Consider the following 26,764-nt stretch of genomic DNA (forward strand, 5'->3'; position numbering starts at 1 on the left):
AAACCCATTTTCCATGGATCAACCCCAATGAATCCCAGACCAGAAATGTGGGGATGTGGCAAGGGGGGGGGAAGCAGGAACCGATCCCTGCTCTGATCCATGGAAATCTCCCATGGAATATCCCGCAGTCCCTGCAGGGAATTCATGGAATTTTGCACCGTCCATGAGAGATTTAGAGATGGGAAAGGAAGGGAATAATTTCCTAAATAACCAAAATCCCACTTGCAAGAGAGTGGGAAAAGCTGGGAGATGCAGAACTCCCAGATCCCAGATCCCAAATCCCTCCAGCTCCTCCTCAAATTCCCTCTCAGTTTCCAGAACTCTCCAGAGCAAATAACCCAAATAACCAAATAACCCAAATAACCAAATAACCCAAATTGCCCAAATAACCAAAATCCCGCATGCAGGAGAGTGGGAAAACCCGGGATGCACAGAACTCACGGATCCCAGATCCCAAATCCCTCCAGCTCCTCCTCAAATTCCCTCTCAGTTTCCAGAGCTCCCCAAAGGGAACCCATTTCACACCCTTTGATCCCTGACGCTCTGCTAGAAGTAGGTTTGGGAATGTGGAAGAATTCCAGGAGCCACAGTTCCCTCCAGGAGCCACAGTTCCCTCCAGGAGCCACAATTCCCTCCAGGAGCCACAATTCCTTCTGGAACTGGGAGCTCCCAGTGGGACACGAAGTGGCACCTCTGGGCTTTCATACCCTCCCATATAAAAATTCCAATTATTTTTCCCTTTTTCTGGGATGCAGCACCCCAAACCCCACTGGGGACGCGCTGTTGACATTCCCAGATTTTCAAGTTGCTCCTGTTTCCCTGGAACCCTTCCCAAAATCTTTCCTTTCTGCCCCAAATCACAAACTGCCCATTCCGGGGTGGAATAAACTGGAAAAATCTGCCCCCCCACGACCCCCAACACTTCCAAGGGATTCCCAGTGCTCCCAGCAGCCTCTAATCCCAGTTTTTTGGGTTAACAGGGATGTGCCCTGGAGCTCTTTGGGGCCTTTTTCCAGCATCAAAGCTCACGTTTGTGATGTTGAACCTGGAAATCTTCAAAAAGTTTTTGTGAATTAAAATTTTGTGGGGAAAAAAGCAGAAAAAAGGAGATACCAAAAGCTCTGAAGTGGCGTTTGAGGCGCTTTTTTGGGGAATCTGCTTTGATTTTGGGGGTTAATGGAAATAAAATTCCCTCCTCCCCTTCCTCCTCCTCCTCCTCCCTGCACCCCTGATGGAATTTTTGCTGCAAACAGGAGCTGGGAAAACCAACCCTGGCATAAATTGTCCTGGAAAACAAGTAAATAATGGCCCTTTGCTCTTCCCACCAGGAATGCTGGCTGGAGCTGGGAATGGCTTTATGGCAGAGCAGAGGTGAGCCCTCAATTGTGTCTTTAATTAATTAATTAAAGGGGGAGCAAGCCGAGCTTTGCTCAGAGCACTGGAACCCAGCTGGGGGCAGCAGCCTCTTGTTTGATGCCAGGAATATTCAGGAATGAGCTCCAGGCCCTGCTTTAAAACCCCCAAATCATCCCAAAAATCTCAATGTGGGGTGTTTGGCACCTTCCAACACCTTCCTGGGGGGGTCCCTGGACGTTTCCCAGGATATGGAATTTTCCTGACACCACAGGAATGCTTTGGGAGCTCTGCCGAGCTGATCCTTGGAATTCTCCTTAGTGGGCTGCCCCAATCCCTAAAATTCCATTTACACCAGGAATCCTCTCAGGGATGGGATGGGATGGGATGGGATGGGATGGGATGGGATGGGATGGGATGGGATGGGATGGGATGGGATGGGATGGGATGGGATGGGATGAGATGGGGCTTCTCGGGATAAAGCTGCCCACAGAGCTAAGCCTTGCCAGGCCAGGCTTTATTTGAGGCTTTCCCTATGAGCTGATTTTCCTCCCAAATCTCCAAGCGTGCTCCACCACTGGATAAAACACCCCCTGCAGATGCAGAGGGAATTTGGGAATTTAGGAATTTGGGAATCTGGGAATGAAAAGCCAGGGACGGGGCTGTGCTTCAGGGATTCCTGAACAAGGTTCTGGCTTTGACTTTGCTGCTGGAATTCCAGGAAAACCTCAGGAAAGCCACTTCCCTCAGGTTATCCCCAGCTCCTCTCTGCTCCAGGGCAGCCCACAAACCTCGGCCCAAAAAACCAGGGAATTTTCATCTATCCATCATCCATCCATCATCCATCCATCATCCATCATCCATCCATCATCCATCCGTCATCCATCCATCCATCCATCATCCATCCATCCATCCATCATCCATCCATCCATCATCCATCCATCATCCATCATCCATCCATCATCCATCCATCATCCATCATCCATCCATCATCCATCCATCATCCATCCATCATCCATCCATCATCCATCCATCATCCATCCGTCATCCATCCATCATCCATCATCCATCCATTATCCATCCATCCATCCATCCATCATCCATCCATCATCCATCCATCCATCATCCATCATCCATCCATCCATCCATCCATCCATCATCCATCATCCATCATCCATCCATCATCCATCCATCCATCATCCATCCATCATCCATCCATCATCCATCATCCATCATCCATCCATCATCCATCCATCCATCATCCATCATCCATCCATTATCCATCCATCCATCCATCCATCATCCATCCATCATCCATCCATCCATCATCCATCATCCATCCATCCATCCATCATCCATCATCCATCATCCATCCATCCATCCATCCATCATCCATCCATCATCCATCATCCATCCATCCATCCATCCATCAATCATCCATCATCCATCATCCATCATCCATCATCCATCCATCATCCATCATCCATCATCCATCCATCCATCCATCCATCCATCCATCCATCATCCATCCATCCATCCATCATCCATCCATCCATCATCCATCCATCCATCCATCATCCATCCATCCATCCTCTCCCCATGCAAAAACATGGATTTATTCCCTCTGTTTTCCTCTAAAATGGCAATTTCCAATCCAAAGGCAGCAGGATTTAATGCCTGGAGATTCCATGATTTTCATGGATTTTCTCTGCTCTCCCACCCGCCCCTGCAGCTGCTGGGATTCTTCCATAACCAGGGAATTTAATGGAGCTACTTTAACTTGTGCTAAATAAGGAATTCCATCTGTTAACTCCAGATACTGATTTTTTAAAATAAAATCTCCTGATTTTTCCCCCATCCCCAGGTTATTTAATCCCTCATTTTGTCCGGGATCTTCCCTGGAGCTCGGCCTCACTGGGATTCCAAGCACATCCAGCCTGGAATAAATCCCAGCCATCAGGAATAGCTGACAACACCTGCTGGGCTGGGCTGGGCAACAAGTGATAATCCCTGGAGCAGCAAAATGGGATCCAGGATCACAAGATCAGCCTGGAAAACACTCCTCAGCTTTGTAGGGAGTTCCTATTTCCTTTTTTTGGGATTTTTTTCCCTCTGGGAATGGGAACAACCCCAAATCTGGGGCTTTTCCATCACCTCTGCCCTGCAGCTGTTTCTGTTTTCCCCTCCTTATTTGTGATGCTCTCGGGCAAAGGCACCTCCTGGAAAGCCCAGAAGGAAATAATCCAAATATTCCTGCACTGGGAGGGCTCAAAGGATCCCATGTCCCGCCAAAAACTGGGAAAACCAGGTCAGTAAAGCCAGCAGGATCCCACAGAAAATCCAAGATGTGTTTGCTTGAAGAGTTAATAATGAATTTATTAATTAATGAACCAAATTTCCCCATTCCTCCCCAAATAAGGGGTTGGGAATGTGCTCGGTTTTATCCAAACTTGGATTGTCCCTTTGGGAAGGCGGCGCCTCTTCCAAAGCCCAAAGCTGAGGCTGGGAAATCCTGGCCAAAGGAATTGCCCAATTCCCAACATTTCCCTTTGCCCGGTATTTTTCCCCCTTTTTTGGTATATTTTTTCCCCTTGAGTTGGTATTTTTCCCCTTTTTAAAATATTTTTCCCCTTGGGCTGGTATTTCCCCTCTTTGGTTGTTTTTTTCCCCATTGTGTTGGTATTTTCCCCCTCGATTGGTATTTTTTTCCCTTGGATTGGCATTTTCCCCCCTTTCTCTTGTTTTTCTCCTCCCTGCTGCCATTTTGGGCTTTTTGGGGTATTAACTCCATCCGTTCTGCCCCTGCAGCTCCAGCCCCTCTCCAGGAGCTCCAGGCTCCTTTGGGAAGCTCCAAGGTTGGGTTTGGAGGGTCAGGACTGGAATCAGCCCCCGGAGGGGCTGGGAAAGGGGGGATTTGGGAATTTGAGGAATTTGGGGCACTCCTTAATCCCCCCAGCGCAGCACTCAAAGCAGTCTCTGGTTAAGGACTCTGAGGAGCCATCCCTGGGAAATGATCCCAAAAAATCTCCCCCATGGGGAGGTGTCCCAAAAATCCCTCCCTGCGGGGAGGTGACACCCCCCGAGTGCCAGCAGGGCCCCCTGGGGTGGGATCAATGGGATGGGATGGGATGGGATGGGATGGGATGGGATGGGATGGGATGGGATGGGATGGGATGGGATCAATGGAATTCATGAGATCAATGGGGTGGGATAGGATCAATGGGATTAATGGGATCCATGGGACTGATGGGATTGATGGGATTAATGGGATTGATGGGATGGGATCAATGGGATTAATGGCATCCATGGGATGGGATTAGTGGGATCAATGGGATCGATGGGATTGATGGGATCGATAGGATCGAGGGATGGGATCAATGGGATGGGATTGATAGGGTGGGATGGGATGGGTTCCATGGGATGGGATCCATGGGATCCATGGGGACTGAGGGGTTTGGCTGTGGAAATTGATCTGGGAATTCTCTGCCCTCACCTTCACAATTCCCACCCTGCCCAGGTGATTTTGGGATCTGCACCCCTGGACGTTGTTCCAAGGGACAAAGGGGTGACAAAGTAACTTTTTCCCTTTTCCAGGCAACAACCCCCCCCCCCCCCCCCCCCCCCAAATCCTGGCTCTGAGCCACTCCAAGCTGCAAACACACACAAAACACCCTCCCCTCCCAAAGCTCTGTCATTTTTGTCTGAATTAAATCAATTTAATTAAATTTTGTCCGAGGTGCTCTCACAGGTCCTGGGAGTTTTCTGGGAGAAGCCAAAGCTGCTCAGTCCCACCCAAATTTGCTCGGCCCTGTTCCCTCCGTCTGGGACAGGGTTTGGAGGGGCAAAATGAGGGGAACCAAACAGGGTTTGGGCATGGATTTGGGGATTTTCCAGGTTTTCCATCCCCTGCCCCTCCCCATGGGATGCTCAGGGAGTTCTTCCCCCCATCCTCTCATCCCGGCAGCATAGGGCTGAGATCCAGGGAAAGGAGAGGCAAAAGTAAAATAGAATAAACCCTAAAATAAAATAAAACCTAAAATAAAATAAATCCATCAAAGCCTATTAAGCAGAATTGCTCTGTGCAAACCTAATTGACCACGAGGGAGCTCTGGGACAGGAAGGGCCATAAATCGGGATTTTAACAGCGGCTGGCAGGGGGGAAAGGGAAAAGGAGGAAAAGGGAGAGATGGAAAAGGGAGAGAGGGAAAAGGGAGAGGGGAAGGAGAACTGTCAGAGGGGAAAGAAAAGGGAAAAGGGGGACGGAAAAGGGAGAGGGGAAAGGAAAAGGCACAGGGGAAAGAAAAAAGTGGGAATGAAAATGGTCAGGAGGGAAGGAAAAAGGAAAAGGGAGACAGAAAAGGGATGGGAGGAAGGAAAAGTAGAAAGGGAAGAGAAAGGGAGAGGGGGAAGGAAGCTGGAGAGAGAGGGAAGGGAAAGGGAAAGGGAAAAGGAAAGGGAAAGGGAAAGGGAAAGGGAAAGGGAAAGGGAAAGGGAAAGGGAAAGGGAAAGGGAAAGGGAAAGGGAAGTAAAAAAAGGGGAGTGAAAATGGTCAGGAGAGAAGGAAAAGGAAAAAAGAAGGGAGGAAGGAAAAAGGAGAGGGGGAAGGAAACGGGAGAGAGAGAGGGAAGGGAAAGGGATGGGGGAAGGAAAATGGTCAGAGGGGAAAGAAAGGGAAAAGAGGGAAGGAAAAAGAGGGGGGAAAGGAAAAGGGATATGGGAAAGAGAGGGAAGGAAGGAAAGGAAAGGAAAGGAAAGGAAAGGAAAGGAAAGGAAAGGAAAGGAAAGGAAAGGAAAGGAAAGGAAAGGAAAGGAAAGGAAAGGAAAGGAAAGGAAAGGAAAGGAAAGGAAAGGAAAGGAAAGATGAAAAAAGAGAAGAGAGGGAAAGAGAGAAGGAAGGAAAATGAGAGAAGGGAATGAAAAGGAGAGAATGGAATGGAAAGAAGAGAAGGAAGGAAAAGGAGAGAAGGGAATGGAAAGGAGAGAAGGAAGGGAAGTTTGATGTTTGTGGGGCTCGCTCAAGGCCCGGCCGGGCCGGCGCTGCCCAGAAGGAGCCGAGCGCAGCATATGGCGCAGAGAGCGGCCCGGGGGGGACACGGCAGCCCCCGGTGCTGTAAGGAGCTATTTATTCCTCCCCCTGCAGATGTCCGTGAATGCGGCAGGAGCAGGGGGAGCAGATCTTTGGGCTCGGGGAGGGAGAAGCAGCGCTCCTTCCTTTTACCATGCTGTTGTCTGGCTTGATCTTGTCACTCCAAAGGGCCCCATTCAGAGGTATTCATGCATCTGCCTCGGGGGGACAATGGCAGCTCAGTTTATAAACTGTCTGTCCAGTTGCCTGCGGCCTTTAGTCCTTTTGTTTTCGCCCCTCTTAATAAACTTTTTGGGGGAGTTCATCAATACGCTTGAATAGCTGATGTTCTCATTCTCAGGGAGGGGAAGAACAGAAGGGCTCGGAGAAGGGTTTGGGTTTTTTTTTTATTTTTAACAGAGATGGGGGTTGCGGGGTTTTGCCCCTTAAAGGAGAAGCGAGGCTTGAAAAGCATCAGAATAAACCCGTTAGAAAAAACAAACCCACCAAAAAAAAAAAAAAAAAAAAAAAAAAAAATCGGAGTCCACCCCAAACAAAATCGCGACTGAAAAGGGACGGGGAAATGCGCAACATTTAATTGCCCCCCAAACTCCACCCCAAAGCAATTTTCGTCCTGCCGGCAGAATTGAGACGATCCCCGACTAATTTTACAGCTCTGCAAATATCGCGGGCAGGGGGATTGGGAAGGAATTTCGGAGAGCAGCCTCATTTCCAGGGGATTTAGGGCCGGGAGCCGCCTCTAACCTTTCCCCCTCCTGTCCCCCCTTCCCCCGGCACTCGCAGCAAGCGCAGCCCGGCGGATCCATTCCCCCCACGCCCCCAAACCCTCGGGATGATCCCAAACCCCCGAGTCCCCTCCGGAGCCCTCCCCTCGCCTGGCGCCTCCTTTGTAGCCGAGCCGGGGACAGGGGGGGCTCGGGGCTGCCCCCATTTCCAAGGCACGGTCCCCTCCCCGTGCCGGCTCCCTCTGTCCTCCCTTGATTTCTCTTTTAAGGCGTTGATTTTCCTGGCAGCGCCTTCTCCCTCCCCGCGGAGCCGCCTCGGAGCGGGGCCGAGCCGCTCCCTCCCCAGCGCTGCCTCCCCGGGCAGCCCCCAGCGGCTCCCGCTCAGCGCTTCAAGGCCCTAATGAGTGTTGACAAGTTTAATGAGTTTGTTTTAAAGAGGAAAAAACTGGTCAAGTCGAGATTTCCGAGTCAAATCCATTAGGGGATCCCATTGAAACCTCTCACAGCGGCGCAGCCAGCGCAGGGGCAGCGCCCCAAAATGGGGACCCCGTTCCCCGGCCGGGCTAACGCTGCCCCGGGAGGGACCCCGAGCAGGAGGGAAGGGGGAAACTCATCCCAAAAAAACCCCAAATCCACCCTGGCTGCGGAAGGGGAGCCAGAACCTCACGGAACCTCCTCCTTTTCTGGAGGAAATTTCATTAAAGCGCCCGCTGTGCCCCCCGCCCCCTTCCCCCCCCCCGTGCCGCCGGTGTTCGCGGCTCCCCCCGCGCTCCCCGTGCGCGAACAGCCCCGCGGAGGTCACGGCGAGTCAGGCAGTCTGACTCGGTGAACTCTGAGCCGGGCGATCAGGGGAGGGAGGGGAGGGGGGGGGGGTTCTCCTTTTTCAATTTCGCCACTTCCTAGGTCTCTCCATTGTTCCAATTCCAAACAGCTGCTGGTGCTAATCTTGCGCTTATTTGCAATCGGGGAGGAAGAAATACCCGCGCCCCGGAGCGCGCCGAGATTGGCGCTGCCCGCCGAGCCCCGAGCCCGGGGAGGGACGGGGGGGACAAAAGAGAGCCGGGTTATTGAACTCGGTTTGACTCGGAGCCCCTCGGGTCCCGCTCAAGCCCAAAGCCGGGGCAGAAATGCAGGGAAATGGGGCTCGCAGGTAGCACCGCGCCCCTCCAAGCCGGACCCGAGGGGGTTTTTTTATTCTTCCCAAAGGTTAACTCCTCCATCCACTCCGAGTCTGGGGGGAAAAGCCAAGCGGGGGCGAGCTGGGAGCGAAAGGAGCGGCCACAAAAGCCCGGTTGGAGGCGAACCTGGGGAGCTTCGCCCGTGAGGGTTTGGCTCGAGCTGGCTCCGGAGGATTTTATTATTTTTAAGCTGTTATTAAGAGGGGATGGAGAAATTAAAGGGCTGCAGGAACCTCGTGCCAGAGGAACCATCCCGCTGGCACGTGTGGAGGTGGGGGAGCTCTGCCCCGCTCGGGCGGCGGGGGATCCTCTTTAACTCATTTATTGCCCTAATTAACAGGACCAGGGGTGCCGGGAAACCATTCCAGGCCGCTGGGCACCCCGAGGGAGGGCAGGGAATCACCCCTGAGCAGCAGAACCCCCCAGAAACCCAAACCTGTGCCAAGAACCCCCAAAGCCGGACTCCCCAAACTGCCGGGGGTGGCCCCACGCGTGTCGGGGCCGTTTTTTGGGGGGGTTCCCGACGTGCCCGGGGGAGCCCATCAGCCGCGGCTGCTCCTGCCTGGCCCGCAGCCTCTCGGGGCCTTTATTGGTTTACCGAGGTGTTAATCCCCTCACAATCGAGTTGTCTGACCACGGAGCCCCGTCTCTATTCTTGTTTACATCTAATTACGGCGCTGGAACGCCACTTCCCTTCCCACCCTCCCTCTCCTCCAGATTCCAGCCCCAGCTCCCATTCCAGCCCTTTCCAGCAGGTTAAAGCCCCCTCGCAAGATAATTCCGGCCGGCTGGAATTTCCGAGGGCTGCGAAAACGGAGTCTGGGCAAAGCACGAAGCGGTTTGGGCGCCCAAAAAATTCTCAGCACACCCCAGAAAAGCTGGGTTTGGGAGCACCTCGGAGCTCCCCGTGCCGGTGTCAGCGGCATCTCCGAGCTCCCCTTAATTCAATTAATTCAATTAAAGGCCGTCACCCCAGGAAACGGCCGGAGATGCGGCCGGGCGGGCCGGGAGCTGCGCTAACAAAGAGCTTTTGAGAGCGGAGGGCGCGGGGACCCCCCGGCCCCGCGTGTCCCCCGCACCGGCGGCTCCGGGGTTAAACCCGCAGCGAGCTCCGCGCCTCGGCTGCGATAGCGTCTCAGCCCTGGGGCCATTCCTCTAAATCAATTTTCAAAACAATCAGTTTAGGGGCTTTTAATTAAGCTTTAAACCGGCGGTTAAAAATAGCAGTTTACTTCTTTGGGATGCAAACGAGGCGAGCGTAAAAATAAATCAGAGAGACGGGGCCCGCTGCCTTTTGGGATTCGGGGAGACGCAGATTAAACACGTCCCAAGATTACAAGGATTTTTTTCTCCCCCCCCCTTTCTTTTAACACTTATTCTCTCTCGCAGCAGCTGCTCTTTTCCTGCCAGGCACCGAACTGTCCGCAGGACCGGGAAGGTGGAAAAACCAAAGGTTCCCGGCCCAGCAGGTTCAGCACCTTTCCCTCCACATCATGAAACGCAAATAATGTTGAAAAAAATAAAAAATAAAAAATTAAACTCGTCTCTCCGGCTGCGTTTATGGCAAGGAGGAAAATCCTCTGAGGGCGGAGACGCGAGCGCCGCAAACTCAGCCCGCTCCCCGCCAGGATGAATTTCGCTTAAGAAGCCGAATTTAGGCTCCTTTGTAGTTTTAAAGCGGATCCTCCGGGTTCTGCCCCGCTCCCGGCAGCCGCTCCCTTTGTCTCGGACTCCACCGCTCGCACGGCCCGGCCCGGTTCCAGCACCTTTAAATCCCTTAAGCCGGAGCGGGCTTGGGGCTCCTGGGCCGGGCTCAAACGCAGCTCCTCGCCCCAAAAGCGGCTCTGTGGAGGCTCTGCTGCGCCGCGCTGATTAAAGAGTAATTAAGGACGGCGGGATTCCTGCGGTGCGGATTTCTCCGCAGGTGACCCCGGCAAGTGACGGGCGGAGCTGGGATCGCTCCGGGCCGGGCTGAGCGGGGGCTCGGGGTCGCTCTGGGGTGGCTTTTCCTCCCTGCCGGCCCCATTGGGGGTTTCACCCCCTCTCCACCCTCCGAACCCCACAATTCCCGGCCGAACCACGACAGCGAGGGCGACTTCACGCCCGAGACCTTGACCCGGCTTGGGGACAAAATCTGAGTCCGGCCGCTAGGGTGGAGATTTCCCCCTGCCCCCCAAACTTTGGGGTGAGGCTCTCTGGGGGTCACAGCAGGCACAGAACGGCGGAGGGGGGAGGGACTCCTGCACCATCCCCGCGCCCCCAAGGAACGCGGTTTGGGGTTTTCCTCCTTTTCCCCCCTCTCCCAGCGGGAAGAAGGCGCCAAATTCCCCATGGGGACGGGCGGAGAGGATCTTTCAAGAAAATTAAACGTCACCATAAGGGGAAAAAACACCACGAGAGGCAAAAAAAAAAAAAAAAACAACAAAAAACCCCAAAACCACGAACGGGATGCGGTGGGGTGGGAGAGAGAGCGAGAGCTTTGCCCAGGATGGGGAGGGAGAAAAACCTTTCACAGATGGATCCAACCCTCCGCAACCTCTCTCCCGTCCCTTCCGCGCTACTTTCAGGGACTTTCCGCCGCTTTTTTCCGCCGCCGCTTCCCCGAGCATCCCCCCCGCTCCCGGAGCTCCTTCCCCCCCTTCAGATCTCAGCGTGTTTGCTCTTGACTTCATCCACTAAGTCAATAGTTTGGAGATGCCCTCATCCTCAGAGGCCCGAGCCCCCCGTGTCCCCTCCCTGTTTTCTGCGGCGGATAATGGCAGCCTTTTGTCGTGTAATCAAGCTCCCGAGGGGTTGGGAGACAGATATAGATTCTTGGCATTTGTCGGTGAAAATGAAAGCTGGATTAGGCAGAGGCGGCTGCACACTCCATGGTAAAGGACAACAACTATTCCCCCATTGAAAGTCCCATTCTGGTTTGGTTATTTTATCTCTAAAAGTTGTTTGTATTTCTAAAGTGGCCATTGAGGCACTTAGAAAGTGTAGCAAGCTGTAAAGCCGCGCTCGCCATGAAAGGCGGGCGCACAAAAAGGACCGGGGTTAAGGGGAGAAAACAGAGCGGGGAGAAAAAAAATACCCGAGGAAAGAGAAAAAAAAAATACAGGGGAGAGAGAGAGGAGAGGGACGGCAAAATAGTTTAAAAAAGATCAAATTCAACCCGGGGGAAAGTTTAAAATCGCCGAGAAAACTCGCGGAGAGGAGGCAGAGGAGCGAGGCTGTGGCGCCGCTTTTGCCCTTCCCAGTGGAAATTTTGGATCCCAAAATTTCGGGTTCCCTGCGGATTTGGGGGGGGGGGAGGGGGGGGGGGGAGAATGTTTTTTGCTCCTCGCGTTTGAGTCCCCGGCCCGGCCCTCTCCCAGCTCGGCGCTGGGGTTGTTTCATCCCTTGGGATTGATCCCAGCCGAGGAATCCCCGCTTCATTCCCTGGCAGAGCTTGGCCGAACCGGGCGAAAATTGGGGAAATTCTCCCTCTCTGCTCCGTGAACCTGGGAGCGTTTTCCCTTGGGGATTGCGGGGATTCTGGAGTTATTTTTACATCATTTTCCCCCCCAAAAAACATCCTTTGGGTTTCACCACTCGAGGTTGCGCCGTCTCTTCCTTTTTCCATCACCTTCCCCACCCCCCGCGGTGAATTTGGGATGGCAAAAACCGCCTGGTTTGGTTTGTTTATTCAAAAAAAAAACCAAAAACAAACAACCAAAAAAAAGAAACAACCCAAAAACAAACTGGCAAAACAAACCGTTTGTCAAAGCCTGCAAACTTTCCTCCTCCTTTTGCCGAAGTTTTCGGGCGTGGAAATCGCCGCGATCCCGCTGCGAGCACAGCGAGCCCCGCGCGGGGGAGGGTTTGCGGCTGGAAGGAGATTAAGGAGAAAAAACTCCGGGGAAAAAAAAGAAAAAGCAACGGAGCAACCAGGTACAACCCAAATATCCGCATTCCCAGCGAGGGAAAAGGGGGGGAGGAAAGCTTCAAATAGCTCAATTTGCTGCTTTTTAGCATCAAACAGCATCTTCTGCGGGAGTGGCGACGGAATTTCAAAATAATTAAGTCGCCACACGGGGAAAAAAAAAAAATAAAATCACGGATCCCTCTGGAAAGCGCCGGCCTGGCGCTGAACGCGAGATAAATATGAGTGAATAAATAGAAATATTCCTTTAAAATCAGCAGCGGCCGCCGCTCCCCGGATCATTTAGGGCCGTGCGGAGTTGGGGGTCATTAATTGAGGCCCCCCTGCCCGTTCAGGCCGGCGGCGCTTTCTTGTCCCGATCCCACGTGCGGGCCCGATTTAAACATCGCTGTCCCCGGGGTGTCCCCGGATGTCCCCTGGGTGTCCCCAGTACACCAAGGTGTCTTTGCATCCTCTCCCTTTTGCCTTTAGGAACACGAAATTAATCGCGATCAAAGCAAACACGAGGATCCGGGAAAATCCCAAATCCTCCCGGTCCCTGCGGAGTTGGGGAAGTTTCCCGGGTGGTTCCAGGAGCTTTGTCCCAGCTCTGAGCCAGCCCGGAACCACCCAGCTCCTGCTCCAAAAGCACCTTCTGGAATCAACTTTCCTCCCTTAATTCCCAATAAAAATGCAAATCGACGCGTCCAGACCACGGGAATAAAAATGAATTAAATAAATGACGGGATCGCCCTGCGCTTCCGAGCTCGGGCAGGCGCGGCTTTTCCCGATTGATTCCCTTGGAAAATCGGAAAATCGCCTTTTTTAAAATTTTTATTTATTTCCGCTGGGGTTTGGGCACGGCGGTTCCAGAGCTGTCCCCACCCCCGGCCCCTCTCCCGGAGATGTCCCCGGGTCGCTTTGATCGCGGGGCTCGGGACAAAAGCGGCTCTGAGGGTCGCGGCCGGGGTTCCCCTGGTCCCGGGGGGTCAGCCCGGGGCTCCTTCCAATTTTAGCACCGAGAACTCCCGAGGGGAGCGGATGAAAGCCAAGAAGAGCTTTTCCTTTTCCTTTTCCTTTTCCTTTTCCTTTTCCTTTTCCTTTTCCTTTTCCTTTTCCTTTTCCTTTTCCTTTTCCTTTTCCTTTTCCTTTTCCTTTTCCTTTTCCTTTTCCTTTTCCTCCCTCGGCCAGGGCAGGGGGGTAAAAACAGCGCGAGGTACCACAGAGCCCCTCGGAAACATCCTTGGGGCAGGGAAAGTCCTTTGGGATCAGGGAGCGCCCTTTGGGATGAGGGAGAGTCTTTTGGGATCAAAGAGCGTCCTTTGGGATCAAGGAGCTCCTTTGGGATTAGGGAGCATCCTTTGGGATCAAGGAACGTCCTTTGGGATCAAGGAGCATCCTTTGAGGGCAGAGAGTGCCCTTGGAGATCAGGGAGAGTCTTTTGGGATCAAGGGGCGTCCTTTGGGACCAGGGAGTGTCCTTTGGGATCAAGGAGTGTCCTTTGGGACCGGGGGCCTCCTCGGGAGGCAAAGGAGAATCCCTCCGTGGGGCACAGGAGAATCCTTTTGGGGCAAAGGACGAGCCCTCAGTGGGACAAGGGAACGTCAGATTGTGGGGCAGCGGGACACTCCCTATGGGACAGGAGACACTCCATATGGAGCAGAGGACACCTCTATGGGATAGGGGACACCTCTGTCTCTGTGGGGCAGGTGACACCCCCGTGCCCTCCCCGCCGCCCCCTTGGCACCCCAAGTTTCTCCCCGCTCCCCAAATCCGCCCGGGGATCGCTGCCGGTGCAGGGGGAGGCGGAGGGACCATCCCCAGGCGGGCAATTCCCAAATCCAGCCCTGCCTGTCCCACACCGGGCCATTCCCAAATCCAGCCCTGCCTGTCCCACACCGGGCCATTCCCACACCTCTCCATTCCCACACTGCTCCATTACTATTCCTGCTCCATTCCCATTCCTGCTCCATTCCCATTCCCACACTGCTCCATTCCCTCCTTGCTCCATTCCCACACTGCTCCATTCCCTCCTTGCTCCATTCCCGCCTCTCCCCCTCTCCCGATGAAAACCTGGCTGCTCTTCCCGGGAATCCTTTCCCAACATTTCCCTGGAAAAAGCCACGCTCCCAACACCTCTGCCAGCCCAAAATCCCTGGGCAGCCACGGATTCCATCAGCGAGAGAGCCCTGCCCTGCCCTGACCCGGAGACACCGCGAGGCGGGAATTCCCAATGATATTCCCAATGATATCCCAAAGACATCCCAAATGATATCCCAGTGATATTCCCAATGATATCCCAAAGACATCCCAAATGATATCCCAATGATATTCCCCATGATACTCCAATTATATTCTCAATGATATCCCAATTATATTCCAAATGATATCCCAATGATATTCCAAATTATATTCCCAGTGATACTCTCAATGATATTCCAAATGATATTCAAAGTGATATTCCCAATTATACTCTAAATGATATTCCCAATTATATCCCAATGATATTCCAAATGATACTCTCAATGATACTCTCTATTATATTCCCAGTGATAGTCTCAATGGTATTCCCAATTATATCACAAATTATATTCCCAATATTTCCAAATGATATTCCAAATGCTATTCCCGATGTTATTCCCGGCGCTATTCCCTATGTCATTCCCTATGTCATTCCCTATGTCATTCCCGATGTTATTCCCTATGTCATTCCCTATGTCATTCCCGATGTTATTCCCTATGTCATTCCCGGCGCTATTCCCGATGTTATTCCCGATGGATGAGGCAGCCGAGCGCGGCTCGGGCTCAGATCGCGCTGGCCCCGGCGCGCTAATGAGCGGCGCGAGCCGCTGTGATGTGATGAACTTCCTTTGTGGCGCGGCTGTTCCGATAAGGGAGAGCAGCCGAGGATCAAAGGCTCGCAGCCTCCATTTCCTCCAGCGGCCTCCGCTTCCCTCACCCACCCCGGCTTTTCCTTGGGCTTGGCTGGGCTTGGGCGAGTCCCCCTCTCGCTCTGCCTTGGCCACGACGGCCCAGAGGATGCAGCTGCCCCCGGGGAGCTCCAAACGCAGCTCCAAACCCTCCCCGAGGAGCTCCAAACGCAGCTCCAAACCCTCCACGAGGAGCTCCAAAGGCCCTCCAAAGAGCTCTAAACCCGCTCCGAGGAGCTCCAAACTACCTCGAGGAGCCCCAAACCCCCAAAGGGCTCCAAACCCTCCCTGAGGAGCTCCAAGCTCCCTCGTCACTCCCGACAGTCCCGAGGGCCGTTCAAGTGCGCGGGGTCAGTCCCAGACGGTGTCCCCAAAATATCTCCACCACCATCATCATCACCGTCATCATCATTATCACCATCATTATCATCATCATCCCCCGCACCTCCCAAACCCCGCTCCGCTGGCGGCTCCCGCCCTCCCCGCGCCCCCCCGGCCCTTCCTTCCCCCCTTGTCCCCAACTCCGGGTGACAAACGTCTTTATAAACTGGCATTAGTGACAGCCAGCTCCTTTTGTGGCGCGGCCCCGCCGAGCGCCAGCCTCGGGATGAGGCAGGAATGAGGAGGAGGAGGAGAAGGGTTTTTTTGGGAGAAGGGTTTTTTTGGGAGGGGGATACCCCGACCCTCCCTCCCACCGACAAAGTCACATCCGCATCCCGAGCTCTGCTCCCTCCCGGAGCTGCACCTGCGCTTCCCAACTCCTGCATTCCTGCTTTTCCTGGGATGAGGGGGGAGCAGGGGAGGAGGAGCGCCCCAAAACCCCAATTTTGGGGGGGTCTGGCTCCTGCACCGCCCCCTGAGCCCTCCCAGCCGGGGCTCCCCTTCCCCGGCTCGGATCCCTCCTTTCCTGCCCCTCTCAGCATCTGCTCCCCCCCTAAAACCCCAGAGCCCAAACCAAGATGAAGTTCCGATTTAATAAAAAATAAAAACCATTTTCAAAAAAAGGCGACTAAAACCGCGTGGGGATGAGGAGAGAAAAGTGGCAGCTGATTGAAACGGGCTTTATTTTCCCACTTCTTTTTAAGAATAATGTCCATAAATACAGAATATCTGCAAAGCCCAGGTCTGCGCAGGGGCCCTGATTCGCTTTTTTTTCTTTTGTGGCAAACGCAATTTTCCCCAAGATCCTTCACCCTAATGCCGGAGTAAGTCTCTTCCCGCTTCAAGGCCGCTCTTATATGTGCTTTAAAACCCTGCCGCGGAAATTCCCCTGAAAAATTTGGAAAAAGCTTCTCGTGGGGGTGGAATTTGGAGGGGGGGGGGGGGTGTGAAACGGCGGCGGGGGAGGGGGAGGAAGGGGAGGTTAATCCGGGTTTAACGCCGTGATGCAGTCGCAGGACCAGGGCTCGGCTGATTGTGTTATCTCTCCCCAACATTTGGGTCTCCCATATTTCACCCAGCCAAATAGCTGCGAGGGAAAAGTGCGTATGGAGGCACTCCTGACGCCTCAGGAAAATATGTTATTAATATCTAAATAACTTCCCAATACTGTCTCTAAATCTCCCCTTCGCCACTCCAGATGATGAATTCGTTTGAAGTGTTCTCCCGTCTCATCTTCGCTCTCTTTCTCCCCCCTCCTTTTTTTTTTCTTTTTTTCTTTTTTTTTTTTTTTTTTTTTCCATAGCCAGGCTTATTTCAAACTGGTAAATATCTAATTCCTTTAACCACGCTGCAGACACGTCTCTCCCCTCTCCCGCGCACAATTCCCGCTTGGAAAAGATCCTCAACGGGAGAGCGAGACCCAGCGCGGCCTTGAGCTGCTCCTTGAGATGATTTCGGGTTAAAAGCAGTGTTTTTTGGGGGGGATCTGTTTGTTTGCAGCAACCCCTGGATCATGAGTTTCCCTCTCAGCCTTTCCTGCCTTAATTCCATCTCTGCCTTCTCCCTCCCGGCCCAATTAGGGCCCAAACCTGGGATTAGGACGAGACCTCCCCGCTTCCTTCCTGTGCTGCTCTATCGCAGCTCCATCTCTCCCCTTCGCCCAAAATCTGCTTCCTACCCGCCCTGGGTAATGAAATCCCCTCCAAATTCCACATTAAAACGTCTCCGTCGCGCTTCCTCTGCCGTCCGGGGCTCCCCACCTGCCTCCGATCCCGAGATTTCCCTTCCCATTCCCCCCGCTCCAGGATGGATCCTTTTCTTCTCCCCCAAAAAGGGAGGGGGAAGAGGGGACAAACCCCAACCCCAAGGATCTCGGACATCTCCCTGCTGTCCCTTCGCTCCCTCCCGTAGAGCCGAGCCCCGCTCGCCGCATCCTTGTCTCAAGTTTGTTTTTTCAAACGCCTCGTGTTCGATTATTCTCGTTTATTCCCCTCTCCAGCCTTATCTCTCCTCCTCTCTTCTCTCCTCCCCGTCACACTCGATTTAGGCAGGAGTTTATCTTGCGAACATTTGCCGACTTTGTTTATGTAGCCCAGGTTCCCGTTCCCAAAAGCCACTGTTTGCCTTTGTAATTGTTATCTGTGTTTATTGTTGTACCTCATTTGTCTCAGCTTTTTTTGTGACATGTAAGCTCCGTGTGCGCCCGCATCCAGCCCCCCCCTCCCTCTCCCTTCTCCTGCATTTTTTTTTATTCCTCTTTCCCTCTCTTCCCTCTCCTCTCGGCCTGAAATATGCACAGAATAACTCAGCCTAAAGCCAATGAATTGCTTGACACCTCCCTAGCTCTTCTCCTGCCCCCCATTATTAGAGCTGATCCCGCTCGCAACACTCACAAATCCCGCCTGGGCTCTGTTTGATTAGATTGCCAACCTTTGGTAATCCCTTGATTTGATGAAGTGTCTGCTCGCGGCCCCCCCCGCGCTTCTAAACACACATTTACAGAGGAGCCGCGTGTTGGTTTTTAAACCCGCGCCGATTGTTTGCTGATAAATCGGCCCCGCAGCCCCTCCTGTCTCACGCCCGGCTCGGGGAACAAAGCCCCTGCCCAGGTGTGGGGGGTCCCCCCTTCTCTGGCCGCTCCTCCCGAGCTCCCTCAAACCGGGCCGGACCCTCCAAACCCCCCCGGCTCCCCAAAAACCCGGCGGGAGCGGCACTGGCAGCTCCCGGCTGGAATTGTCCCTGTCCCCCCTCCCGCAGTGTCCCCAGCTCCGGGGAACCCAAATCCCTCCGTTCTCCCTCTTTCCCCCCGAACTGGGAACCCAAATCCCACCACTGTCCCGATTTCCCCCAAATTCAGAACCCCGATCCCGCCGTTCTCCCCTTTTTCCCCAAAATCAGAACCCAGACCCCTCTGCTCTGCCGCTTTGGCCCAAATTCAGAACCCCGACCCCGCCCCTCTTCTGCTTTTCCCCCCAAAATCTGAACCCCGATCTCGCTTCTCTCCCTCTTTTCCCCCAAACTGGGAACCCCAATCCTATCACTGTCCCGATTTCCCCCAAATTGGGAACCCAGATCCCTCCGCTCTGCCGCTTTTCCCCAAAATCAGAATCCCGATCCCACCCCTCTCCCTCTTTTTCCCCAAATCGGGAACCCCGATCCCATCCCTCTCCTGTTTTCCCCAAATCCGGAACCCCGATCCCACCCCTCTCCTGTTTTCCCCAAATCCGGAACCCCGATCCCACCCCTCTCCTGTTTTCCCCCCAAATCCGGAACCCCGACCCCGCCGCTTTTCCCTCAAAATCGGCCGAGAGCACAAACTTGGGGGGCACAGAGAAGAGTGCGGAAAATTCCCTAAAAATCCGCGTTTCCACCCCAAAAACCAAACCCGGGGGTCCCCGTGGGGTCCAGGGGGGACCCTCCGGACACCCCCCCGGGTCTGGGCTCCCTCAATTCCCTCCCCTCCCCCAGGACCTTCTGCCCCTCCCCATCAACCCCCGAGCGGCGCCCCCCGAAATTTGGGGGTGCCCAAATTCCACCCCCAGCGAGGGAGAGAGCGGCGCATCCCCTCCCTGATAAATAACAACAACCCCAGATAATTATAATTATAACAATAACAACAAACAGTAACAACAACTCGCTCTTAACAAGGAGATAGATATATATATATAAAATAAACATATATTAAAAAAAAATTAAAAAAACCCAAAGTGAAGCCTCATGAATATCCGCCCAGGGCTAGCTGGAGTGAGCCGTTTAAAGATGAAAGTGCAAAGAAATAAAGGCTCAATTTAATCTGCCTTAAAACCCTTCAACTTAACGTTTGTGCTGGGAACTCAGAGAGTGAGTACTGATTGGGGATAAATACATTTCTTAGCATGCCTTGGAGCTATTACACCCTTCTCCAACACAGCTCCCTATTCAACAGCCACAGTTTTCATTACCAGCTCTAATAAGTCTTAACATTATTAAATGCCAAGCAGACGATAGAAAGAAACAGGCGCAGGGTGGAAGCTTTCTTTCCCACTTAAAAAGAGAGAGCATTTAGGGCTGTCTTCCCCCGGCTCCCCGCGAGGAGAACCCGCCACGGAGCAGAAAAAAAAATTAAAAAAGATTAAAAAAAAAAAAAGAAAGCAAACCCAAAGTTTTTCACCCCTTTCCCCCAGCAGCTCTCGGAGGGTGAAGCAGAAATTGATTTAAAAATAAATAAATAAATAAAAATTCCCCCCCTCCCTCAAGCAGTGCGAGGTTTGGTTTGTTTTGGTGGGAGGCTCCTGGAAATAAAAACCGGGTGGAGGGAGAAGCGGCCCTGATGAGATTTTAATTGCGGGATGTAAAATCGCGTTGTTTTCCAGCAGAAATTGCGGTTTTTTCCAGCAGAAATCGAGAGTTTTTTCCAGAGCAGGAACCGCGGCGTTTTCCAGCGCGCAGCCGCCGCCTGCCAGTGTTTTACAAGCGGGATCATCAATTATCTTAATTGGGGCCATTAACACTTTCCCAGGCGTTAAAACCCGCCCGGGCAGCGGGAAATTCGGAATTTTGGACGCTCCTGTTGGAGCCGCGGCGTTGGAGACGCGCAGGACCCAAAAAAACCACCCGAATTCACGCGGCTTTTTGGGGATTTCTCCTCGGCTCGACAGCGGGGGCGGCGATAAAAACCCGGGAATTAGGGAAAAATTGGGATTTCTCTGCGGGGCCGGGAGAGATTGTGCGCGCTCGGAGGGAGCGCGGCGCTCCACAGGCTCCGGCCGCGGGAATTTGCCCAAATTAGCCCCCTTTCATCCAGGAACCGGGGCTCGTGTTTGATTTGTCCGCGGCCTCACCCATGAAGGCAGAAGGGAGCGTTTTGTTTTGCCTCTTGACACGCACTTCTTGCGTGCTAATCAGGGATAAAAAGCTCCCCGCTCCTTCATTCTTATTTTTTTTAATTTTTTTTTATGTCTGTTCTTTTGGGGGTAAACGCGGGGACAGGGAGGAAAAAAAAGCCCAACCCGCTGTTTCAAAAATAAAGATATTTTTCTGAGCGGCGAGCCTGGCTGAAAACACAACTTAACCCCCCCCCAAAATCTCTTTCCCCCCCCCTTTAATAAAATAAAAAACACCCCGAAAGTGAGCGGGGGGAGCTTCTGGCGGACACAATGGCCCCGATTTGCAAATGAGCATCGCCCCTCTCCCAAATCACAGCAACATTTTGCAGCGTCCAACGGCTCTGCCTTTCTGCAGCAGCCGCTCCGATAATATTACAAAACTATCTAACAGCAGGGAGTTTTGAATAATTTATCTCCCTTTCTTCCCGTCCTCGGCCCTTTGTCCAAAAGTTTTTCTCCTCCTCGCGGAATTTTGAATGAGAATGGACGCGCCCTCCCTCCCCCATCCCTTTACTCCATTTTTAAGGCAGCCTCGGGTTTTTCCCCCTTTTCCCCCCTCTTTTTTTTTTCCCTTTCTTTTTTTCTTTTCTCTCTCTCTTTTTTTTTTTTTTTTTTTTTCTCCTCCGCTGTTTGCTTTTGTGGTCAGGAATCTTTTCCTTATAAAGCTTCAATAGACTCGAAGGTCTTTGTAAGTGAAGTTCATCTTCAAGGTTGGGAAAAGAAGGGGGGGGGGAAAGGATCGGATCCTTTAAAAAATAAAATGAAATAAAATAAAACCCCTTTTGAGCACCTTCATTTCCAACTCCTGTAATCGCTGCTCGGGGGAGATTTTTCTGCCCCAAAACTCCCCCCACGTCACCACTGCCCCACTTGTCCCAGACTGGGGGAAATTTGGGAGCGACGGGGAAAGTTTGGGAGCGATTCCCACGCCGGGACTGGGGGAGAATCCCGCTCACCCCGACAGCGGCGATGCCACAAATCCCCCAAAATTCCAACTCGGCTCAACCCCGGCCCGTCCTCGCTTCGTGCCGATTCGGGAGAAAAGTGAAATTTTGGCAAATCCCAACTTCCCGCTGTTCGGGACTCCCAAAATCGCCGTTTTCTCCCCAAAAAATGCGCCGAGCTCCGGCACTCGGCGCTCGTTCCGCGCCCGAACCGAGCGGCTCCAGCTCCCCCCGTTTGCCCTGACGAAACTCGCGGATGCTCCCTCAAAATTCCACCTTTTTTTTTAAATTGTTTGGTTTGGTTCTGTTTTGGAAGCGCGGCGCTGCCCGCTCTCCAATTCCCGCCCCCAAGCCCGCATTCCCAGCTGGGAAAAGTTGGAATTTTCCTGCCGAGTCTGGGAGGTGACAACAGAGCCTGGCTCGGAGCCTTCCCCCGCCAGCGCCGCGAGGATTTTCCCTGGATCACATCCCCTGGATCACTTTTCCTGCATGGTTTTCCAGGATAATAATTTTTCCCAGGATAATTGGGGGGTGCAGCGCGGCTCCGGGGATCCCCCTGTGTCCCCTGGGTGCCCGGCGGCGCTGGCGGCTCCGCTCCCTAATTGATATTGATCGGCGCCATCGGTCACCTGTCAGCCCCGCTTCCAGGGGACCACTTAGGCGGCGGCAGCGAAATCTGTTTAACAAATTCATTTACGGCCTCCGAGGTGCCTCTCCCCCCCTCCGGCCATTCCCGGCCTTTTTTTTTTTTTTTTTTTTTTTTTAATGGATAATTGATCCCGAGCAAAACACCGACAACTCTCCCTCCTCCTGGCAGCGCTCCCCGCAGGGATTTTTTGGTTTTTTTTGGGGAAAAGCCGAACTGGGCGGCTCTGGAGCCACCCCCGTGGGGCAGGGCCGTGTCCCCGCTGTCCCCCCCGGCGCGGCGCGGGGACGCGCGGTACCTTTGTCGCCCAGGATGCCGTCGATGCTGTGCTTGGCCTTCTTGTCGCCGTCCTCCTCCTTCTTGTCGCAGTCCTCGTCCTCCTCTTTCTTGCCGAATTTGATGCGGAGCACGCGGCTAATCGAACTCACTAAACCTCGGACAGTCAAAGGCAGAAAGGCGAGTATAAGCTGCCTGGGAAAAGTGGGAGCCGCCGGGAATGCCGCTCTTCCCATGGGAATGCACCTGCCGGCATCTCCGAGCCCCCCAAATTCCCGGAGTGGGATCCGCTGGTCGCCTCATCTGGGATGTGCCAACATCCAGGGATAGGCACATCCCCAGGGCCTCCACGAGTCTTGCAAATTGTGGGAAAATCTTCGCAATTCCCAAATTCGCACAGCCGGGATGGAGCCCCGGGCCTGCTCTGGCCCTACAGAGCCGCCCCAAAACAGGCAGGGATCCCACAGACAGAGCTGCCCGGACCCCAAACACATCCCTGCAGGCCCAGCTTTGGGATCCAGCCTCGCTCCCCATGGATCTCGGGACCTCTCTGGATCTCTGGGGATCTCATGGAATCTCAGGGATCTCATGGAATCTCATGGATCTCCTGATCTCGGGATCTCATTAATCTCCTGATCTCTCGAGACCTCATGGATCTCATGGGTCTCAGGATCTCATAGATTCTTTGATCTCTGGGAATCTCATGGATCTTCTGATCTCTGGCAATCTCATGGAATCTGATGGATCTCATGGATCTCTCTGGACCTCATGGATCTCCTGATCTCATGGATCTCTGCCCCATGGGGCAGTTGCTGCGCAGCCCCCACAGCACAAATCCCAGCGGGACAACCCGGGCTCCCCTTTCCCCCTGGGTTTGTTTTGGGGGGCTCCTCTGGAGTTCTCCCGCAGCCCCAGCATCCCCCCGGCTTTCCAGGGCGCTGGAAGAAGTTCGCACAAGGGGCTTTGTCCGTGTTTAGTTTTGCAGCAGCCAGGGCACAAATCCCCCCCGGTGCCGGGGTTTGCTCGGGGTGATTTCCCCCCTCCATCCAAGCAAATCCAGGAGGGTGTTGGGATCCCCTGGCAAACCTTTCCCGTGGGATAACCATTCCCGCCCAGCATCCCGCGGGGCTGTGGCCAAGCTGCCTTCTCACCTGAGGGCACCGTGCTGCGGTCGCAGTGCCCGTCCTTGAGCAGCCGGTCCCGGATCTCCCAGCTGAACATCCCGGGGTTCTCCCGCTTGTATTCCTCGATTTTCTTCTCCACGTCGGGAGTCGCGACCTGCTTTTGTGACCAAGGGGCGCCGGGGTGTCCCCGCGGGGGCGGACAGAGAGAGCAGGAAAAAAACGCTTTTAATTCAAAAGAAGCGCCGAGCGACGCTTGGGGTGGGTTTGGGGTGGAAAATGGGGATTGGGAGTGGGGAAAGGAGGGAAATAGAGCTGGGAAAAGGACCCGCTCCCCCAAATCCTGAAAGTGGGGTCTCTGGGGGCCAGGAGAGCCGGCAGGGTGGGGTTTCCCCGACCTCCGGGGAGACGAAGCAGGGGACACTTTTTGGGGTGTTTGTGGACACCCAGGGATTTCCTAGTCCCAAACAATCCCGAATTCTCGGCTCCCCACACTCCGCCGGAATCGCTCCAGCGCGCACCACTTGTTGCACGTGGAAGCAACAAAAAAGAAACCACTTTAATCCATTCATCACCTCCAGCTCGGGCCCCGCTTTCTCCCCATCAGAGGCCGAAAATCGAAGCTTTATTCAAACCCTCCCCCCCCTTAAAAAAAGAAAAAAAAAACCAAAAAAACACAAAAAACCACTTGGAAAACTCGCGCTGACCCCCGGAACAAGGCGGAATTTTGGGGCGCGGTGCCCGCAGCGCACTCACCCTGGGCTTGCTGCCGCCGATGGCCCCGGGCCGGATGGATCCGGTCTCCTGGTAGCGACAGAGGATTTTGGAGACGCAGCCGTGGGAGACGCGGAGCTGCCGGGAGATCACGCAGGGCCGGATGCCGTGGTGCGCCATCTCCACGATCTTGTGGCGGATGTGGTTGGGCAGCGGGCGCCCGTTGATGAAAACCCCTCCGAGCTGGTTCACCCTGCCCTGGCCCAGCGGGGTGGACACTGCGAGGGACACAGGGGAAAAAAACCCGACCCAAAAAAACCGGGGAAAAGTTAAAATAAAGGGGAAAAAATCCGGCGTGTCCTTCCCCGCACCTCCCGCTTCTCTCCTGGGATTTGGAGGTTTAAAAGAAGGAGGAAAGTCTCGCCCGTGCCCTGCGCTCCGTGGTTATCCCGGTGTTTGTTTATCCCGGTGTTTGTTTATCCCGGCACCACGCGGGAGATTTTCCCGTGGAAAGTGGGAAAATAAAATTTCCCGCCCGAGCCGCTCGCCCATCCTCGAGACACCCTCCGTGTGTCCACCCCTGGGAATTTGTCCGGATTTGGGATTTCACACCTTGGTTTGAAATCATTCCCGGCGTTTTCAAGGCCGGGAGATCCAAACCCGCACAACAAAACCTTCCCAAAACTTCACATTTCTCCCTCCAAAAAACCTCCCTGCGCTTCTCGCCTCGATTTACGGAGCTCCGCTTTCAAACAAACTTTTGGAAATCACCTCTGAAATACCCTCGGGACACTTTTTTTGGGGGTGGTTTTGGCTTTTTTTGGGGTGGGTTTCGGGGGGTTTTTACCCCGCGGCCGCTTCGCCGCCGCCTCTCCGGGCGCGGGAGCAGCGGCGGCTCCTTCGCCCCCTCCCCAATTTATCGAACATCTCGCGCCGCAGATCTCGCAGATTAATACGATTTCACAGGCTGGAAATTAAGGCGAAAAGGAGGGGAGGAAGGACGGGAGGGGGCAGAACTCAGCTGGGTAATTTGCGCGAGGCTGGAGGGGGCGAGCGCCAGGCGAGGCGAGAGGGGCGGATTTTTATTTTTTTTCTTTATATATATAATTTTTTTTCCCTCCCCTCTCCTGCTACAAAGAAAAGTCGATTCCAGAAATTGCCTGGCGATTTAGCGAGAATCATGCACCGCTAATTCCGAGTCACTTTGGCCGGCGCTCCCTGGATGTATCATTATCGACAGATAACACTCGAGTGGCCAATTTTACATTCAAGAGCTGCTAAAAGCGCCGGCCGCTCTCTCCTTTCATTATTCCCAGTCATGTTGTGCAAATATTGTTGTAATCCTTTGATCCTTTCCCTTGCCGTCTGTTTTACTTCATTTGCTACAGAAAAGCACTTCAGCAAATCCCCGCGCCCTGTGTGTTTTGCAGCCTGCGTGGTTTTCCGCGGGTTTGCGATTCGCCACTTGAGCACGGGCGGGATGAAATTTTCCCCGCTTTTAATAAATGCGGCCAGAGGTGTCCCGGTTAGAAATTTGCTGTTTTTTTTTTTTTCTGCTTTTTGCCTTTTCTTTTTCTTTTTTTTTTTTTTTCTTTTTTTTTTTTTGGGAATGTGTGTGCCTGGAAATAATCGCCCCCCGCGTGACAAAGGCACGGCGGAGGGAGGATGGGTGACACTCGGAGAGGTGACAGCTCCCGAGTCCCCGCTTCGCCAGTGCCGGCCAAGGACTTCCCGGCTTCCCGCTGCTCCAGGAGCCCCCCAGGATAAAGGTTTTTATTCCTATTTTTCCCCTCCGAAAAGTTAAATCCCATCAGTTTGGTTGTTTCCCCCTGCTTTGACGCGGAGGTGAAATTGTCGGGATGTTTTAAAACCAACCCGTCCGCAAAAAAAGAAAAAAACCCAAAAAACCCCAAGCGGGAGAAGCTGCCCCAAAAATCCTGCGAGATGCCGGGGAATACTCGAAAGACGGGAAAACAGCAACGCAAATCCCGGGAATTGGCGGCGGGAAGGGGCTGGGCAGGGGTGAGAAGTTGGGAGAATTTCGGGAACCCCCCAGGAGCGGAGTTCAGCAGCACCCCCCGCCCCGAGGGCCCCTCCCGGGCGATTCCAGAGGGATGGAGCGACCCTTTTCCAAACCTAAACCCCCCCAATAATTCCAGAGGGATGGAGCAGAGCTTTTCCAAACCTAACCCCCCCCGGTAATTCCAGAAGGATGGAGCGGCGCTTCTCCAGACTCAAGGACCCCCCCCCCCCCAAATAATTCCAGAGGGATGGAGCGGCGTTTTTCCAAACCTAAACCCCCCTCCCACCCCGGTAATTCCAGCGCTTTTCCAGGTTTTCCGGACCTACCTTCCAGCGGGAAGCCGGTGCGGGGGTAGTTCTGCCCCGGCGCCGGGCGCATCATCCGCGGCACCGTCCCGGGCAGCGCTGCCATGGTCGGGGGGCTCCGGGGGACACCGGGGCTGGGGGGACACCGGGCACAACCGGGGGGGCAGCGGGGCCGCCTCTTCCGACCTTCCCAGCCCTTCCAGCGGCTGCAAAAGAAGGGAGAAATCTGGGCTCTGAGCGCGAAAAAAACCCCCAAAATATAAAGACCCAGAAAAAAAAATGATAACGGCAACGATAATAATAAAAAAATAAGGGGAAAAAAAAATCAAAA

The 26,764-nt window shown here is 53.7% G+C and overlaps 1 protein-coding gene across 3 annotated transcripts in view; it reads right to left on the minus strand.

Annotated features, from left to right (window-relative positions):
* PAX7 (paired box 7) overlaps positions 1-26,539 on the minus strand; it is a 107,914-nt gene extending 81,375 nt beyond the window's left edge. For 2 of the 3 annotated variants that reach the window (XM_014888431.2, XM_014888426.2), the window contains exons 1-4: positions 26,455-26,539; positions 24,148-24,383; positions 23,422-23,551; positions 22,293-22,421 (exon numbers count right to left, since the gene is read on the minus strand). In XM_014888431.2, the coding sequence (XP_014743917.1) occupies positions 22,293-22,421; positions 23,422-23,551; positions 24,148-24,383; positions 26,455-26,539 (580 nt within the window). Of the gene's footprint in view, positions 1-22,292; positions 22,428-23,421; positions 23,552-24,147; positions 24,384-26,454 lie in introns of all 3 variants that reach the window. The other variant, XM_014888429.2, reaches the window with a different exon arrangement.
* Positions 26,540-26,764: the final 225 nt, after the last annotated feature.

This window comes from Sturnus vulgaris, chromosome 25, assembly GCF_052056855.1.
Source record: "Sturnus vulgaris isolate bStuVul1 chromosome 25, bStuVul1.hap1, whole genome shotgun sequence".
NCBI classification, from domain to species: Eukaryota; Metazoa; Chordata; class Aves; order Passeriformes; family Sturnidae; genus Sturnus; species Sturnus vulgaris.